We start from the raw sequence: 18,285 nt of genomic DNA, 5'->3' as shown, positions 1-18,285 counted from the left end.
ACGCGCCACCGTTCGCGTGACCGTACACGTGAACGACTAGGCAATGGTGTCATAGCATGTGGCAAACATATTCGCTCGCTATCGGGTCGCGGTGAGTCGGACTTCCTTGATTTGTCGCGCGCCCATGTTCTATGCATAGTAATTCGGCTAGCGTGTATTAGTGTATGAAAGGTGCAATAAATGCCCTTTTGTTTGTTTGCACTACTGTGTTGTCGTTCCTTTGTCCCAAGAGTGCGTCTGAGACGCCACACAGGGAACCTGCAAACAATACAATTCACATCTAAAGTTTTGTGTGTACTAATGCATCACTATGGCAGAAAACAAACAGTCTTCTTTAACCGCTTTAACCTGCATACTGATGCACCAGTAGCAAAATGAGCAAAGGCATTAGACAATGTGCACTCAAAATCAACATTGACTGAAACTTGATCTGGGCAGATAGCAACATCCGAACATGGGAAGCTCTCGAATTATTTTAAATGCAAGTTACATTCGCAAGCAGTGCTAACTTTTTCAGAGCTTTCAGAACTTTTTCATACGCCGAGGACTTAGCGAGAAACTGTTACGACGCTATTTCAGACCCTACAAGATCATCCGATGTATTGGCGCACTGGACTATGAGGTCGTGCCACACGGCATTTCGCAATGACAGTGGCACTGGGCACGACCTGAAGTCATCCACGTGGTGCGTCTTAAGCCTTTCTATGCCCGCTGACGAACTTAAGGACTTTGTTGCTTTGTTGTTTTTTCTTTATTACGCGTGGTTTTGCTTTCGCTTTCGTCTATTGTAGCATCACCGGCTAACTAATGTTAAACGTTATCGCTCGGCGCAGGACGCGCCTGCATGTATCGGAAGGTTCTCGAACGTTATCGATGCTTTTATCCATTGTCTGTTGTCACCGACGCTTATGTAACCCGATAGTATGAGTGACGTGAATTGTCTAGTACTTTCTGGAAGACACGTGGGCACCAGGGATTACTCTGGAACCTTCAATGACTCATGTATAAAAGCCAACGCGTTTCGCCACTGATCAGATTTCGACGATTGCCGACTGTGTTCCTCGGTATCGTTGTGCTTCGAGTGCAACTTGCTTTTGTGGGCACAGGTTCACCCAATAAAGCCCATTTCATCATTCACAGTTTTGCAACTGTTTTCTTCACCGTGACTACTACGTGACAGTACACTCAAACCCAGATATATCAAGTCTGAAGGGGATCACAGAAATGTTCGATATATAGGTAATTCGATAAATAAAATAACACGCCCCGAGGCAAACGGCGGCTCACCGATTGGTGCGTCCGAGGGGCGCTAAGTTACTGCACGCAACTCGGTGGAAAAAAAAAAAAAGCAAGCACACTTTCATTATCATCATCACCAGCCTATATTTATGTCCACTGCAGGACGAAGGCTTCTCCCGGTGATCTCCAATTACCCCTGCCTTGCGCTAGCCGATTCCAAGCACACTTTATTTAGCTGTAAAAAATTGCTGGATCATTGTCAACTTCATTGCAAAGTAGAAGTTGATTCTTTTCTTTACACTTGAAGCAGCCATCGCTTGTGGAAAATGAACTGATGAATAGGCAGTCAGCCCCACAACAACGCCTTGAAAATTGGAAAGAAGGAATGTTGACGTTCGAGGTAGCACAGGGGCAAGCCGAACGGCTTGACGGGGCTTAACTGACTGCACACACGACCCACCCGGCTCAACTGACTGCACAAAAAAAAATAATTATGGGGTTTTACGTGCCAAAACCACAATTTGATTATGAGGCACGCCGTAGTGGGGGACTCCGGAAATTTGTACCACCTGGGGTTCTTTAACAAGCACCTAAATATAAGTACACGGGTGTTTTCGCATTTCGCCTCCATCGAAATGCGGCCGCCGTGGCCGGGATTCGATCCCGCGACCTTGTGCTCAGCAGCCCAACACCATAGCCACGGTGGGTGTAACTGACTGCACATTCTCTTTCCACCTCCAGGTGCCAGAAGAGCTCAAAGTGCACAAAGTAGTGCACTTCGGCGTGGTGCCGCGTTCGATACATCGAATGGGCTGGTGAACGGGAGTTCTACATACGCATGCACCAGCCTTATACATTTTTCATAGTGATTTTCAAGGGGAGTTTACAGCCGTTCGATATACACAATAATTCATTATAAGTGGGTTCGATATATCTGGGTTCGATTGTATTCACGAGAACGAACTCAACCAATTCTGATATACACGTCTTTCTAGTTTATTTGTTTTAATACTGCAGTTTATCGGTCTTATTATTCACCTTTGTAGTCTCCGGGTTCTCTCAAGCCGCCTTTGTCGTAAGGCTTAGGCTTGACGGCCAACTCCCGTGTGCTTGCCTTGTACTACCGGGGTTCGGCGGTACAAAGAGAGGCAGAAACACGACAACACACGATAGTGTAACAAGTATAAAAGGGTTTATTGCTCCATGGGAATTCGCGTGGAAGCAGGCTATAGAGTCGACCTCGACGTTTGTCGTGGTCGATAGTGGTCGAACGAGGTAGGGCACGACAAAGGAAGGGAACAAGATGGTTACCTGAGCACCGTCCTTCGTCGCGGCTCGCAGTCGTCTCCCCTTTCTCCGGCGTGCGCCGGTCGCGCCGGTCGCGCCGATCGCGACCGCCCCGCCTCGTTCTGGGCTCGGTCCAACGAGCGCGGGGCTCCGCGTACACGTCACCGCTGCGTTTGCAACCGTTTTCCAAGAGGATCGCGCCACCGCACGAAAAGCCGTTTGGCTCCCCGAACGGGAAGAGGGAAAAAGGCGTCTGCTCTCCTCACTTCCGTGGCGCGCGTAAGGACACGGGGAAATATGAACCTTCATAATTCCCACACCTTCCACATTCTAAATCTCAAACAAAATTTGAAGATTAGGTAAGCTTTGCTAACCTAATTTACTGCTACGCTTGTGAACATCAACCAATCAAATGTACTTAGTGCAGCTCCTACAGCATTAAGACCCATTCTAACTACGCTTATAAAGAATGAAAAAAAAAATGATAATAAAGGCATGCAATTTGCAGGCACATTGCATATCCTTTGGCAACCGCAGCATCTGGTCTACGCAGAGCTCCAGAAAATGGGTTCCTCCAGACATGGGCTCCACACAGAGCCCATGTGCCGCATTCAGCCAATTTCCACCACCTTTCTGTAGCATCCCAGAAAGTAATTTTCAAAGCAACTTTATCAATTTCGAAATAACTAAAATGTTGCCCACTGTTCTGTCACATCAGCAAAAATGTCACCGGTCGCTAAATAATGAAAGCTGTTGCAGACCAAAAGTCACTAAACCAAGTGAGAAAATCACTAAAATGCCAACACCGTTCAGAAAATGTCCTTTGGCTTTAGGCCCACAAAGTCATACCTGCGCTTGCCCTCCTTGAGGAAGTCGTACGAGAGGTGTGCCCACGTCCCGCTAGTTGCCACCACCATGGCAGCAGGCTTGGCCTGCGGAAGTACAGTGCAGTCAAAAGTGCATCAACAGTGCCTAGCAACCTGGTTCGTACGAATGCCTTTTTCTGTTGAAAAAAAAAAAAAACAATATGTCAGCTCTGAGTGGCATCTAACACCAAGTCCTAGCGAGTTTCAGGTAAGCTTGAATTAGTACACGATTTGAGTCCCTTTGTCTTTCGGTCCCAAGGACTGCATGTCAGCGTGAGTACACATGCTGCAGAGCAAATATATCCATGGCAACAGCACTGACATAAAAATCTTTAAAATCTTGCCAAGTGTCAATTCTTTAGGCACACAATAACGATAAGCTTTATATGTCTCTGAGCATTAAAGTGCGCTCTGTCGCAATTCGATGGCTTCATCAGTGAAGCTATCGTCTCTTGTGGACTTGGGCGGCAAGCACCCGGACCCAAACCTGACGTACGCCAAAGTGGATGAGATGCGCACGGGACCCTTCGACATGGGCGTCACCGTCAACGATGACGGGAACCGCAAAACGATCCTGGGGGCACCTTCTTTGTGATGCCCTCCAACTCGCTGGCTGTGCTGGCGGACAACGTGCACACCATCCCGTACTTCCAAGCCACGGGAATCTGGGACCTGGCGCGCAGCATGCCCACCGCTGGCGCAGTGGACCGGGTGGCCAAGGCCAAGGGCCTGCCCATGTACGAGACGCCCACCGGATAGAAGTTCTTCGGCATGCTAAAGATCCCTGGTTCGTTCCCGGTTTTTGGCACCAACTTGTAGCAAATTAACAACGGGGATTAGACCCGGACGTCTTACTCGTTTGTCAACTGGCAGCAACTCAGCGCACAGCGCCCATGGAAGCTGCACGTGCTCGGTGCACCTTCTGTATTTGTAGCAAGCCCTGTGCATGAAGAAACTACTTGTTTGCACCTAATGCTCCATTTGTGCTTTAATTAAACAACACTCCATAATGACAGAAACTTGCTAACTTTAAAACTACTGGGATGCGAGCATCGTTTTGTATTAATTGTGGTAACGGCTATTCATTCTTTGAAAACTATATGAAAAGTATTCGATTCGCCAAGTTGGTTTCGAACCCTGTTACTTCCGCACAGCAGCACTAATGCATCGGGTTGCTGTCCTTGACGAGACTTTGAGATGCAGGTTCGGTTCTGCTGTGGTGCCAATGTGGCGATCACGTGCGACGCCGTGCCTATCTCCCCAAGTCTGCCTTGTGCATGCGCACTGACAGGCTGCTGCGGGGCAAGACCTGGAGCGCAAGATATGCGAGTAAATGTTTTTTTACTTCTTTTTCAAAACCAGGGCAATAATTTAGGGTTTAGAAATTACGCAAGGGCCCAAATTACACAAGTAAATACGGTAGCTTGCCAGACGTTTCCCAAGTTAATTGCTGTGGGTACCTCAGCCTTTCCAGCATACCGCAGCTGTCGGTCCCTTCTATACCTCAAGATCACACTCTTCGATAGTGAAATATGATACACTCTAGCCTTTGCAGTGTGCAGTGATCAAGAAGAGGTGTTGCCTGAGGTAGCCAAAAGCAGTTACAATAAAGCAGGTGCCAAAAGTATGTTCCATACATGTGGCTAAAGAGGGTAAAGGCACTGCAGTAATAAAACAACTGTGGAGGATTATCAATGGGATTACCCAAAGGCACCTGCCTTTTCTTGGCATGGTTGTAGGACTTGGTTGTAGCAAAACTGCGGTGCAATCATGCTTCTATAAACCAGACTCACAAATGCGTGGTTTTCAATAAAGTGATGATTGAAGGATGAAAAGCATTACAGTGCCCCATTCATTACATCAATGTCTCACTACGGTACATAATGTGATGCAGTTGGGCTGTCATGCACAAGTTGATACAGTGTGTTATTTCATCAATGGGCATGTGGCACTAAACATGTAAGTAGCTAGTGCTTGTATCGTGCAATTACTGTAAGCATCATGATCAGCAAATGCTCACTGCCATGCCAGACTTGCACCGAGTACAGCGATTAGTAGAGAAAGACCTTGTTTATTTGACCCTGAGTAATTATCATCCGGAAAATTATTAACTTTTAAATTAAAAAGTAAAAGTTAAATTTAAAAAGTAAAATTATCCGGAAAGTCTGATAATGTGTATTTGTCCTCTGGTCCCGGCTGGCATATGCATTATTTAATGCAATCCTACTCTCGTTAATTCAGACGTACATGGCTGCACATCGGTTATTTCTGACAACTTTCGGAGCTCGGCGAGCGCATAGCCCCGCAATTTTACTACGCAAAAAAGCTAAAATGGCACTAGCGACCAATGAAAATGAAGCGGCGAAGTCCGCATTGTCACAGTCATAAGCGAAAATCGTATGTGAATGACATGACAGCAACGCTGGATTGCTTCGTCCCTATTTGTGCTTTTAAAGCCTTGATTCTTGCGTTTAGCTGTAACGCATAACACTGCATTGGTCGAGTGCCTTCATAACTACGTAGTCGCCATTCATGATCACATCGATAGCCACCATGGTTTCGTCCAGAGAGGTTGTGACCAACAGTTTCGTTTTTGACTCGGTACGCATGTTGGCCGGGTGACTTCAGAACTGCATAGTCACCATCCATGATCGCATCGATAGTGGCCACTGTTTCGTCCGCAGCAGTTGCAACAAAACGGTAGTTTCGTTTTGACTCAGTGCAAAGCTGTCAAGGATGAAGAGCACCGGTTACATCATGCTGGAGGCGTTGGCGACTGCCCATCTGTTGGAAACCACACTGGCGAAAAACTAATCAGAATGTGCGCGTGGTAGTGAAAGGCGTGTTTCAAAGGAAGACGTGCGTCGCAGTGCAAAAGAAGTTGTGAGGCCTTCGCCACTGCAAGCGCAAATCAGTCACGAGATGACAAGAACTGCAGCTTTCACATTGCTTTTGTGAAATATAGAAATGGGATATACTGATTAATTCAGTAAATAAAAGCGTGTTAGCGAATATGATAGGAGTTGAGACAATATTCAATTTGTGCGGTCAAATGCGTATTACTGTTGTGATGTGCGATGGACGAAGAAGAGGAAGAGCCGGTGTCTGGCGCTGAAGGGTCAACCATGTCACCAGCCTGAGCTGCCTGGTCTGGGCCTTCGTCCCAAACGAACTGAGGAGTCCGTCTACCCAAGGCCAGTGTTCCTAGGTGAGCTGGGAGAGCAGGTCGGGCCGTCCCCGAGGCTGATTTAGTCTGCTGCACTGCTGTGCAAGCATGCAATGTCGGCGTGTCCCGGTGCAGCAGAGCCTTCCAAATGGTCTACCCTGTGGTGGGCAGACGTCCCTACCCAGCTGTCATGCAAATAGCTCGTCGTGTGCCAGGCCTCCGCCCCGGCCTCCATCCATTATGCCACCCGCTGCTACAGATTCATCGTTGCAACTCCTCGTGCCATGAGTGTGTGATACTGACACACAACTAGACATCCTACAGTGACGCTGTTCATGGTTATATAAGCGACAGACAACTACGAAGTGAAATGTGTGTGCTCTCTGTACGTTGCCCTAGTCCCATGCCTGTGTCATTAAAGCCTCTGTGTTCATTGTGCTATCCCTGTGTGTTTGAGGCCTGGGCCCACATCACAAGATCATCACAACGTGATGATGTGGGCCCAGGCATAGGAGGAGGGCATGGCGAAAGCGTAAGAATAGTGTAGCACCCTGCAAGACGGGCTCTGCAGCAACAATGGCTACGAGATGGCACGCGTTGTCCGTTTAGATGATGCCCCCGTTACAATACAGTCGAACCCACTTATAACGATATCGCTTTTAACAATACAGTCGAATCTCGTTAATGTCAAAGTTATGTGTATTCCAATGGGCAAAAACGCCCGGTAATTCGAACACGAAATCATTTGCGATGGTTAATTTGAACATACCACGCAATGACACTGCTCTCAGCAGAGCGCCAAATCACACGGTGGCGCCTCCGACCGGCATTGCTCCAGTACCGCCATAGAGTAAAAGCTTCGCCGATGCTGCGTTGCGCCTGAACATGCGTGTACATGCCGACGTCTCAGTCACGCTACCGTAGTCACGCGTAAAAAATGGCAGTGAGCCCTTCTCCTTTATGCTTCCTCTATTTTCTAGTCATGTGTTGACCTTGCACGCTGTGACTGCGGTGCAGAGGAAAGCAGCGGCGGTGTCCCAGTTCGGCAAACGAAACTGCCCACGCCGGCAAACACCTGCTTCCCGATAACGGCAGAAAACAAAACTTTAGGGAGCTGGCGCCGGGTCTGCTGAAGCGGCGGCACTGACAAGGCGGCGGGCGTGCACAGTGGAAGTCGAAGGTGAGGGAGCTACAAGGGAGTTGAGAGGGAGGGCGAGGGGAGCCACCGAAGCCACTACCACCAAAGCGGCAGAGTTGCCGAGGCCAAAATCCGCTTCCCTGCCGCCCTCCTCCCTCCGCTTCCACGGTTCCGCTTGCACCCGTCGCCGTGCTGGCACCGCCCACTTCCTGAAGTTTCGTTTACTGCCGTTATCGCGAAGTGAGCATTGGCCGGCATGGGCAGTTTCGTGGCCCTTGTTTGCTATGCGCTTGCGCGCCGCGATATTTCCCGACTCGCATCGTTCGTGCATCGTGCTATGGTGCACGAATAATTAAAAAATATGTCCTTTTTAATTCAAACTTCTTTTTCATTCGAACAAGTTTTCTCGCCCCTTCGAGTTCGAATTATCGAGATTCGGCTGTATATCGGTTACAACAACGAGAAGCTGCTGAACCGTCAACTTTCGTATGCTTTCTATGGTGAAATAACCCACTTACTACAATGCCCCGTGCCGCATTATCGGTTATAACGATGAAATATGACTTCTGGGTGCCCATGCCGAAAGACAATGGAATGCGAAATCCTTGAAAAGAAAAAAGAAATTCAGCGCGCTGTTTTCCAGCCTTCTCCGCGTTACCTGTGTCGTGCACCTCTCTCCCGTGGCCCTTCCACCTCTCCGAACACGAATGGGCTGCGCTCGTAGCTTTACGCCGCAACACCCTCCAAAACACAAATGGACCGCACCAACTGCGTTGATAGCCATGATAGCGCTTGTCGCGATTGCTTGCTGGCCAATCACTGCGCAGTGCTGCCAACGGATTAATATGGGTGCCGCACGGCGTAATTTTCATCACGAGCAAGCCTGATCCAGATAGAATTTCTCGGTCATAATTGACTCCTTTGCGCAAGCTCAGCGAGGGAGCCAATCGCAGTCATGAATTTCGATACGGATCGGGCATCATTACGATCAAAAGTGGTCATGTGTCACCGGTATAAGTAATTGTGGCCCACATGGTTTCTCAGCCTCGCCGCCAAAACGAAAGATGGCCGATCCGCCCACTGATCATCGACAATGCACAACGTTGCCAGTGAATACAAATCACACTGCTATAGATTTGGAAATGAAGTGCTTCTAATGAGGCAAACATGCTTGCATCGTATAGCGTCCGAGTGGGAGGCCCTGCAGATGATTCAGTCTCTCTGGGGCTTCATTTTCACGAGGGACCTTCGCGAGAGAAGGATGTCGGCAAGCTTCGCGTAAAGCAAGCAAAGCTGACTGACATGGGGTTCTCTCGTGCAAGCCAGTGAGAAGTACGTGGCGAGATGCTTGTGGTAATCTCGCCCCAGCGTTTCTTCTGGATTTCTCAAGCCGAGAGGCTGCCACGGCAACCTTCTCGCATTTTTGAACAGGCCCCTTTTGAGGTCGGCAAGGCGATGCATCGGCGGAAACCGCACGTCACTTGTCGCCCGTGCAGTTGTTATAGCAGTGTCATTCTCGAACGTCGATTGCTGCGGCATGTTACATGCTATCGGAGCACGCAGGAAGCAGAGTTAAACAGTTAAAAAAGTAAACACAATCGGCAGCCGGATGGAGGAAGGTGGTGTGGAGGGGAACGCCATTACAGTTTTTCACAACAGCTCTGCCATGCCCCTATTTTGATTTTTTTTTTATGCAACCGGGTTATAACAATGGAATTTTCGTGGCACTCGAATATTGCTATAAGTGGGTTCGACTGTATATGGAAACAAAGCACTGCGTGAGTGGAGGGGTCTGTCTGTAGCAGCAGCTGTGAATCGCGCCCATGCGTCACCCACGCGATGCCTCTTGCAAACTCCCGATTAGCGAGGCAGTTGTGCCGCACTTCGCTCCGTTTGCAATGTGCCACATGAGACATATTGTTCACACCAGCCAATACATCGCGAAATAAGAACACGTATACAGCTGCACTCAAATTTCGCATTAGGGAGTATCGTTATTGTCTGAATTTTTGATACCCTCAATAATTCAACATTCGGTAAATTCGGGCATTTTTGTCGGCCCACGAAATACAAATTAACAAGGTATTCATAAAACTCGTCTTGCAGTATGCTTGCAAATGGCCAGCCAATGTAAAAATATATCTCATCAAGTATATCTCATCAATAAACTTGAATCGCTTCAAAATCGAGCTGCAAGATTTATTCATTCTAAGTACTCTTACGAAGTCAGCATATCGGCACTGAAAACAGAATCCGGTTTATCATTGCTTGCATCTCGTCGCCGCATTGCTAGCCTTTGTCTTTTTCACAATATTTTTTTACAGCTCGCTCGGCAAGCCACCATATATTCTCCCCCCCACCGGTAACCCGCAACAAGTTGCGCACCCGCGTACGCGCACCGTCACTTTCTCGTCTTCATTCTTTTTTCGTGCAGCAACAGACTAGAACGGCCTTTCTAATGAAATCACAATTATAACTTGTCCGTCCACATTTTTGAACACCGTAACAAATTGCCTTGCATTGTAATAAAATATGGCCTTCAATTTTTTTTTTTATGTATGTACCCGCCCCTTCAATGAAGGTAATAAAATGAAATGAAATGAAATAGCCTCACGATAGACAGCCTTGTCATCACACCCTCCACACCAGTGTATAGCAACCCACCTTGGGTGATGCCAGCTTCCGGACTGCAGGCGACTTGGAGGCTGGACGCTTGCTCGGCGGGCTCTGCATTGGAGGCCATGGTGCCACGTACACAACACACACATCTCAAAAACCATGACCAAAACTCTTTAGCTCTGCTAAGTATGTGTGCACTGTGAACACATTCAACATGCAACATTACCAACTCGACCAATCCCTTGCAAGCCTGCAACTGGAGTGGCCATTTTTCATGTGCCACTGAGTGGGGTACCGTATTTACGTGATTGTAAGTCGACTCAAATGTAAGTCAACCCCCCCACATCACGTGTGTCAGAAAAAAAAAATGTATACCCATGGGTACATTCCATAACAGAAATTTATCAGTAACACTTGGCCAGCAGTCAAGTAAAACGTAGAGTTATAAAGAGAAACACGTGAGCGGCGTCTTTTCCATTAACTATCGATACTGCCCCGGAAGCACCGGCATTCCGAGTCGGTGCCACCGCAATTGGAATGGCGGCCCTTCCATCAACTATCGGCAAAACCTTTAGTAATGTGTGTGTTGTAAAGGTTTTTAAAATGTTGAAAAAACCCTTCCAAACAAACGCGCAGAATAGCCGAATGCTACAGGTAGGGCTGTACAGAAAACAATTGTGATTACATTGTAGCACCCGTGATAACTGGTTTTTATTGGTGGTGCTATGTTTTGGTTTCGACCCTCCACTTCAGATTTTCAAATTTTAAAAAATAGGTCAACTTACAATCGTGTAAATATAGTAAGTCTATGGGAGATTGCTGAGCTTAAGGGGAGACGTGGCAATGAAAATGCTTTTTTTTTTTTTATGGGAATAAATTGATGAAATTTGGCATGCGGGTGTGATTTGTTATGGTGATATCATAACTGAAATCAATTTTGTGCTATCTATCATAGTTTTTCAATTACAACACTTGACAGCCTCTAATGGTCATACCCAAATTAATTAATTACACATAAGTTCGTTAAGATTTTCACATCAGCATGTTCACAAAGGCCCACTCTGTGCAATAAAGCTATTGGTTTATTTTTTAGAGGTCGAAATGAGCACCAAACTGTGTTTCAAAATTTCCTATGCATATTGTCTTACTAACAACCTTTGCAAAAAAAAAAAACTTTTTATGAGGTGCAGATAAAAATGTCCAGCGTTGTTGCACCCATCAATGATTCAGGATCTAAGTGCAAAAAACAGAGTGATTTTGTCTTAATTCGTTGTGAAATGGCACTGGGGTGATTAAAAGTAACTGCACAGAAAATGAAAGTTGAGAAAACAGAGCTCAAAGTCAGATTTTTTCGCAATTTTTGATGACAGCACTCTAGGAAAGTGCTGTTTTCCCAATGTCTATCGCATATATTGCTATGATAATTCCCCACGAGGTAAATGAAAAATTTTCTGTGGACATAAGCCTTGAAGGGTGAAAAGAAGAACACCGACCACTAAAAGAACGAAACAAAAAAATTATGGGGTTTTACGTGCCAAAACGACGATCTGATTATGAGGCACGCTGTAGTGGGGGACTCCAGAAATTTGGACCACCTGGGGTTCTTTAACGTGCGCCTAAATCTAAGTACACGGGTGCTTTCGCCCCCATCGAAATGCGGCCGCCGTGGCCGGGATCCGATCCCGCAACCTCGTGCTCAGCAGCCCAACACTATAGCCACTGAGCAACCACGGCGGGTCTAAAAGAATGCAAGAAAAGACGTTTTGGCTCCCCTGCCTTGTTTATAATGTAATCAAGGACGTGCGATACAATGTTTATAAGGCTTTGAAATATGACGTAAGCAGCAAGTGCAGAGGGGTGAAGGGTTCCGTAATTCCAGTTGAGTGTGCTATCCGTCATTTGGATGAGAAGGAATTCCAAGTAGTGTCTTGTAGTCAAGTTTCTTTCCTTTTGTAATGAACAAGCATAACATGCAGGTGACTTGGGCCACAGGATTGATTGGGTAACGCCAAGATATTAGAAAAGGAAAGAAATTTGACTTCAAAGCACCACCTGGAATTCCTTCTCATCCAAACAACAGATACGGTGAAACCACATTACTATGAACACCCCATTAACAAACTACAGATTAACAAACTTTTCAGAAATCCCATGCTGACTTCTTATATGTAAAAATATTTCAGTACTACGAACTTCAGAATACCGAACTTTTCAGAATAACGATCATTATTCAGTTTCCGTGTCATGTTACCAACGCCTCAGTACTACGAACTAATATTCCGAAATCTGGTGATTCTTAGATTTAAGTGTATCATCCACAGCAGTCGAAACAGCAGGCTAGCAGACAAAGTGCAGAAAGCAGACACCAAGGCGCATGGGTTCGGAAAACCTTAGACGATAAATAAGAAAAACGCAAAAGAGTTTTGTTGTTGTTCTGCAGAGGCGGCTACACGTAAGGTTTTGTGAGCACATGTTACGCCCAGACAAGTGTCACCTAGCAACGGAGGCGCGTTGCTTCCTTCTTTCATGTTTATTTCTGCGGCCATACTAGCTACGTGCGCGGACAAATATCACCTCTGTACTCACAGACATGCCACACAATTGCACTTTCCGGATGTTGTCATTTACGTGTGTTTGCGCTTTGTACTTGTCAGGTGTCCGCCTCGAGTGAGACAGTTGCGGTGTCCACGGCAAGGAATGTGAAAAACAAATAAACAAGAAACATTGCGCTTTGGAGGCAACATGGAGCTTCCTTTTCGTCAGTAGTTTTCTCAGCGTCTGTTTGCGTGCGTCACTCTTATACAGTGCTTCGCTGGTGCATGGCAGCGGAATCTATGGAAAAATAGCAACAGCACAGGCCAAGAGCCAACGTTCTCATGGATAGCTTAAATGGTAGCAACTGATGGGTTGATTGGCGGAATGGTTCATTTTGGGGCTTTCAATATAACGACCTTTCAGAATAACAAACGATTCACTGCAGTCCCCTGAAGTTCGTTATATCGCAATTTCGCTGCAGCACACTTAACCTAATCTACACTCGCTGCTTATGTCATATTTTAAAGCCTTATAAACATTGTACCACACGCCCTTGATTACACTGAACAAGGCTCCCCTCAGGGGAGCCGAAGCGTCTTTTCTCGTATATTTTTTACTAGTCGGTGTCCTCATTTTTACCCTTGACAGGGGAACAGCACAAAAAACACGCAAGACAAGCACACACCAGCGCTGACTGACGACTGAATTCTTTATTCAGAAAGGAACACCTAAATAAAAGAAGAGTACATCACTCCGCATGGCCAAAAAGAGTGAGACATCGATCATATTTCCCCCGAATTATTGTGGTTGTCAAGATGTTAGTTCTGCCTCAGACAAGGCCAAAGACAGAGTGCTGACGCAAGACGCACCATTCCTTGCGATAGCAGCAGCCTCAAAGATTTCCTCTTTTTGGCCATGCACAGTGATGTACCCTTCTTTTCTTTAGGTATATATTTGTGTTCCTTTCAGAATAAAGAATTCAATCATCAGCAACACTGTCGTCAGAGGAAAAAGAGCCCTTAAACACGGAGCACTGAATAAACATTGCTATTTTCCTGGTTCTCGACTTGGCATGTGGTTCAATAAGCAATACTGTCGAAATTTATTAAGTGCATTGTTATACCAAACAGATTTAGTTCTTCAGCAAATTGGTGTTGACATCTGCTATACAGTATTCGACATGGCGCAACACTAGCAACGTGTAGAGAACTGCAAACATGTTTAATGACGGTTCCAGGTGCATGCAAATACACACTGCAGTAAAATTGCAACATACAGTAGAACCTCGCGAGGTCACGTGAAATATTCGTATCACCCAAAATTCATATCAAAACACACACAAAATCAAGAAAAATGAATTTTCTTTTTTGGCAGAAAAAATTCCTCATAGTGGATCCGTTCCTCGCTGCTGCGTTTTCCCGGCTGCTACGACAGATTTTCTCGGTCCCAACCTACATTTACTTTCATGTATTCCCCTTGATACGTCGCCAATCTGTAATTTTCCTGCATCTTACGTTGCGTTTGAATGTGGCAGTCACGTAAATTTAGCAGTGCAGCCAGCTTGTACGTTGCAACAAGTGACCGGTGCGTTGCAACAAGCGACTGGAACGTTGCCGATACGGCGCGGCCGCGTCGGCGCCATATCACATGACCGTATCTTGAAAGCGATCTGCGACGTGCGCAAAGTGCACGCGGGTCTCATCTTCCAAAACGATCTGCGATGTTGACAAAGTGCGCCTAGTGCCGGATCCCTTAGCAAGTGCTGTACTTTCGACATTTAGTTCACATTGAAGCGAGAGACAGCTGGTGCTGCTGCGCTTCCTTACTGCAACGTTTTGACAGCTAACTCCCATGGTCACCGAGCGAGATGGGTTCGTGTTTACCTGTGCGTGCGTGACACCGCGCTTGTTAATTTAGTTAGTAGGTGAATATTGACAAGTTTATACGGCCGATAAAACTACTACCTTTACTTCGTACAGTTGTCTACTAATTTGCTATCGCAATCAACGGCGACTTTTTTTTTTTTTTCGCGGTCCCTTGAAAAGCGTATCAACGGGGTTCTACTATCCGTGTGTTCTTGCCCAAATCATCAACGATCGCCTTCTCGAAAGCGTAAAAGTGCTCGCATGTGATCTCACGAATGTTTTCGCACGCCACTGAACGCCTCAGCACGTCGAGTGCAGGCAGCATTTTGGCCATCGTGGCTGCTGCCGCGGTCGTCGTTGCCTCGCCCTGGTCCTCGCCTTCTTTCTCGCTGGTCAAGCTAGACTGATGTGGTCCGGTCCGCTCGACGTGGGGACCAATGAGAGATTGCGCAGCCACGTGACGTAGCCGGTTGCTAGGCGACTACGGATCCTGCCCAGATCCCGCTCTGCCGTGCCGGTTGCTCCACTGGCTCGGCCGCCGCTGTTGCTCACGCGTTTGTATGATCCGCAGCAGCGGGGCAACACGTTCGTAACAGCCGATGTTTGTCATATTAAGAGCAATGAATTTCGGCCAGAAAATATTACGAATTCGTATCACACCACAATTTGTACCTACCATGATCGTATCACCGAGGTCTTACTGTACTTGAATTTTGCTACCACCTCTGGAAAGACATTTCTAAACAATAGAATGTGGCAGATACAACACCAACACAACCACATCTTCCTTTCTGATATCAAATACTTCTGTCAGTTGCCTTGCAGCTTGGTCTCTGCGAGAATCTTGCACGAAGCAAGGCTTGCATAAGCAATTTTACCATGTGTAAAAGGATGCTATTAGTGCGCTTCCTCTGACATGGCGACTCACCTTTTCAGGTGACTCGGGTTCGAGGTCCGAGATAGTGTTCTCGTCCACGCCACTGCTGGCCGAGTCTGAATCGCTTCCATCCTCATTTTTACCCGGCTGGAACTCATCCTCAGAGCTGCTGTCCGAGATCAGGCGCCGCCTCTTCGGGGACGGCTGTAAGAACCCCAATTATTCCACGATCATTGCAGCACAGCGTTACAGACTCGTCAAGGTGTCATAGCAGGACACCAATTACACTTTGGCACAGAGGCCCCCCAGGACAGTGAATCGACTTTAGCACTATATTACTGTGTCTCTTGTGGTACTGACCTTGAAGTGCATGCGCACAAGTTTACTGGAGGTGATAGCCTCACAAGGCTCAAACCTTCCGTGGCTGGCAAACTCCACTCTAGAGAGATTCCCAGTGCTTTACAGTATTTGGATACTTCCTTTATGCAGATCAACATACTTTTTGGAAAGGTACATTTGGTTAAACATAGTTGGCATTGCTGAACAAGTAACTTAGCGCAATAAAAGACAAGCGCTTATCTTTGTCGCCCTTTCTTGTGTCTGTGCTTTTTATTGCGCTAAGTTGCTTGTGCAGTTACGAAAAACCAACTAGCCCAACAATTAATTCTTCTAGAATATTTGGCATTGTTCATCGATACTTAGGATGAAGATAATGTGCAGCACAGACAAGGGTGAGAGGGCAGAGGTATAGATTAATGCAACCTTCCAACTAATTTTATTTGTCACTCGTCAATATAAATAATAAGGCAAGCGCATATTCAGTGTCACGGAAAAAAACTTACTTGAAAGTTTGTGCTAGTCAGTGTGTCTGCCCTCTCGCTTTGTTTTGTTTGTTTGTTTTGCGTATTATCTACATCACAAGCATTATAAACTAACTAGCCCAACCACAAGCTTTATTATTCATCTATACTTTGATGTCCTGTGTTTAGGGCTTGAGAAAGCTTTCAAAAAAGTTCCTCACAGTGGTGCCACTGACGAAGTGAGATTTGGAGCAATTTTTAGAGCAGCAAAATGTTAATTTTGGAACAGCTTGGAGCACCGAAATACAGATTTCGGAGCACTTTGAAGCAGATAAATACCAACTGCTGGACACGTCCTAGGCTATTTCGAACACTTAAAATTGACACGTGTTATTCCACAAAATTATTGCCTGTGTCATGAGCCAATAAAGGAAGAAAGAAGAAGAAAAAGCAGAAGAACACGGATTTGGGGAGTTATTAGAATTTACTCGTGTTGTAAATTGTTTGTTTCGTGTTGTTTCCTTTGTCATTAGTTTTTGCAATTATAAATGTTTGTCTTAAACGAGCGACTTCTCCCTGTCTGTCTTTAGTCCACCGAAATTCGTGACAATTTGGCGAGCCTGCCAGGATATTCCACCATTTCCGGCCCTGTCACAGATTTTGGTGGTCTAGAGATGGATTGGGACAGCATATTAGCAACTGTTCGCGAGAAAAAGCTTAGCAAGAAGCAGGGCCTCAAACTAATTGAGGATGAAATGAACCGTGTCCATGCCGCTCGATCTTTAGAACTTGAGACACTTCGGCAAGCATATGAGAAGAGGGGACAGTTCCAGGGGAGGGAGACAGAGATGCCAGAGGCCGTCAAAATAATACACAGCAATCGTAGCATACCTGAAGAGGGGCCTCGCACAGGTGAACTGTTGCGACAGTATAGTTGTCACTATAAGACTATCGATGGCTGAGCCACCGAGCTCCATTGTGCTGGAGAAAAAGTGGTACAACACCCGAATGATGAGTGTGGTGTCGGTAGTGCAGGGTACGTGCCAGAAGGTCGTGCTCATGAGGGCGAACGGTCCCCAGAGACGAAGATTCAAAAGGACACTGATGAGAGGGGGAAAAGCGCAACGCTGCATACGGTGTGTGTTGAGAGCAGAGCAATTGACGATGTCATGCAGGAAGGGAGAGTACTTCACCGCGGCAAGGCTTTTGAAGCGATGGGGACTTTCGACTGCAGAAACCCCTGTGAACACAAGCTAGTGACCTGCAAGCAAGACGTTGCTGATCCAGACGACCACACGTGCACAAGTTTTACGAGTGACGAGAAAGTAGTGTGCATTAAGCAGGCGATGGCAGCAGACAAAGGGATAGAGCGCGTAGAGAAAACAGAGAAAGAGAAAACAATGAAGCGAAATAGAAAGAACAGATCGAGAAAATGCGTCGAGAAAAAGAAAGGGAGACAGTCAATACCCAAGAGGAGGAACCGAAGAAAGCCACAATGGGAAACGCTTCATTATGTTCATTGCAAAGCCACTATGAAAGCGGGAGTTAAATCTGGGGTGAAAAGTCGTAGAACATCTGACTATGAAGACTACGAAGGACGTCACAAAGGTCCATAGCAAGAGCGACGAGTACTTAAATGCAGATCGCGAGCATGTCCCCATGACAAGAAAAAGGTGTTGAAGAGTCACTTTTTCAAGTTCGAGTTCAAGGACAAAACCAGCAGCCACACTAATCGCTCAAGAAGGCGTGCATCACGAAAGTACAGACGGAAGATGAAGAGACTGCTGAGAGCGAGATGGTGCACGAACAAACATGAGGTCAGGAAGCTTTGTTCACAAGTGAAAAAGGAGGCGAAACTTGAACTCCACAGGCGACTGTCAAAGCCAGACAGGA

At 46.5% G+C, this 18,285-nt stretch overlaps 1 protein-coding gene across 1 annotated transcript in view; it reads right to left on the bottom strand.

Annotated features, from left to right (window-relative positions):
- Window positions 1–18,285, bottom strand: part of LOC119451027 (DNA mismatch repair protein Msh6) — a 383,914-nt gene that overhangs the window by 325,589 nt on the left and 40,040 nt on the right. Inside the window, exons 5-7 of the mRNA XM_037714459.2 lie at window positions 15,644–15,796; window positions 10,361–10,423; window positions 3,376–3,458 (exon numbers count right to left, since the gene is read on the bottom strand). Coding sequence (XP_037570387.1) covers window positions 3,376–3,458; window positions 10,361–10,423; window positions 15,644–15,796 — 299 coding nt within the window. The remainder of the gene's footprint in view (window positions 1–3,375; window positions 3,459–10,360; window positions 10,424–15,643; window positions 15,797–18,285) is intronic.

The sequence above is a fragment of the Dermacentor silvarum genome, chromosome 4 (assembly GCF_013339745.2).
Source record: "Dermacentor silvarum isolate Dsil-2018 chromosome 4, BIME_Dsil_1.4, whole genome shotgun sequence".
Lineage (NCBI taxonomy): Eukaryota > Metazoa > Arthropoda > Arachnida > Ixodida > Ixodidae > Dermacentor > Dermacentor silvarum.
Note: the sequence above shows the minus strand (reverse complement) of the source record. Positions and strands in the feature narration are given on the sequence as shown.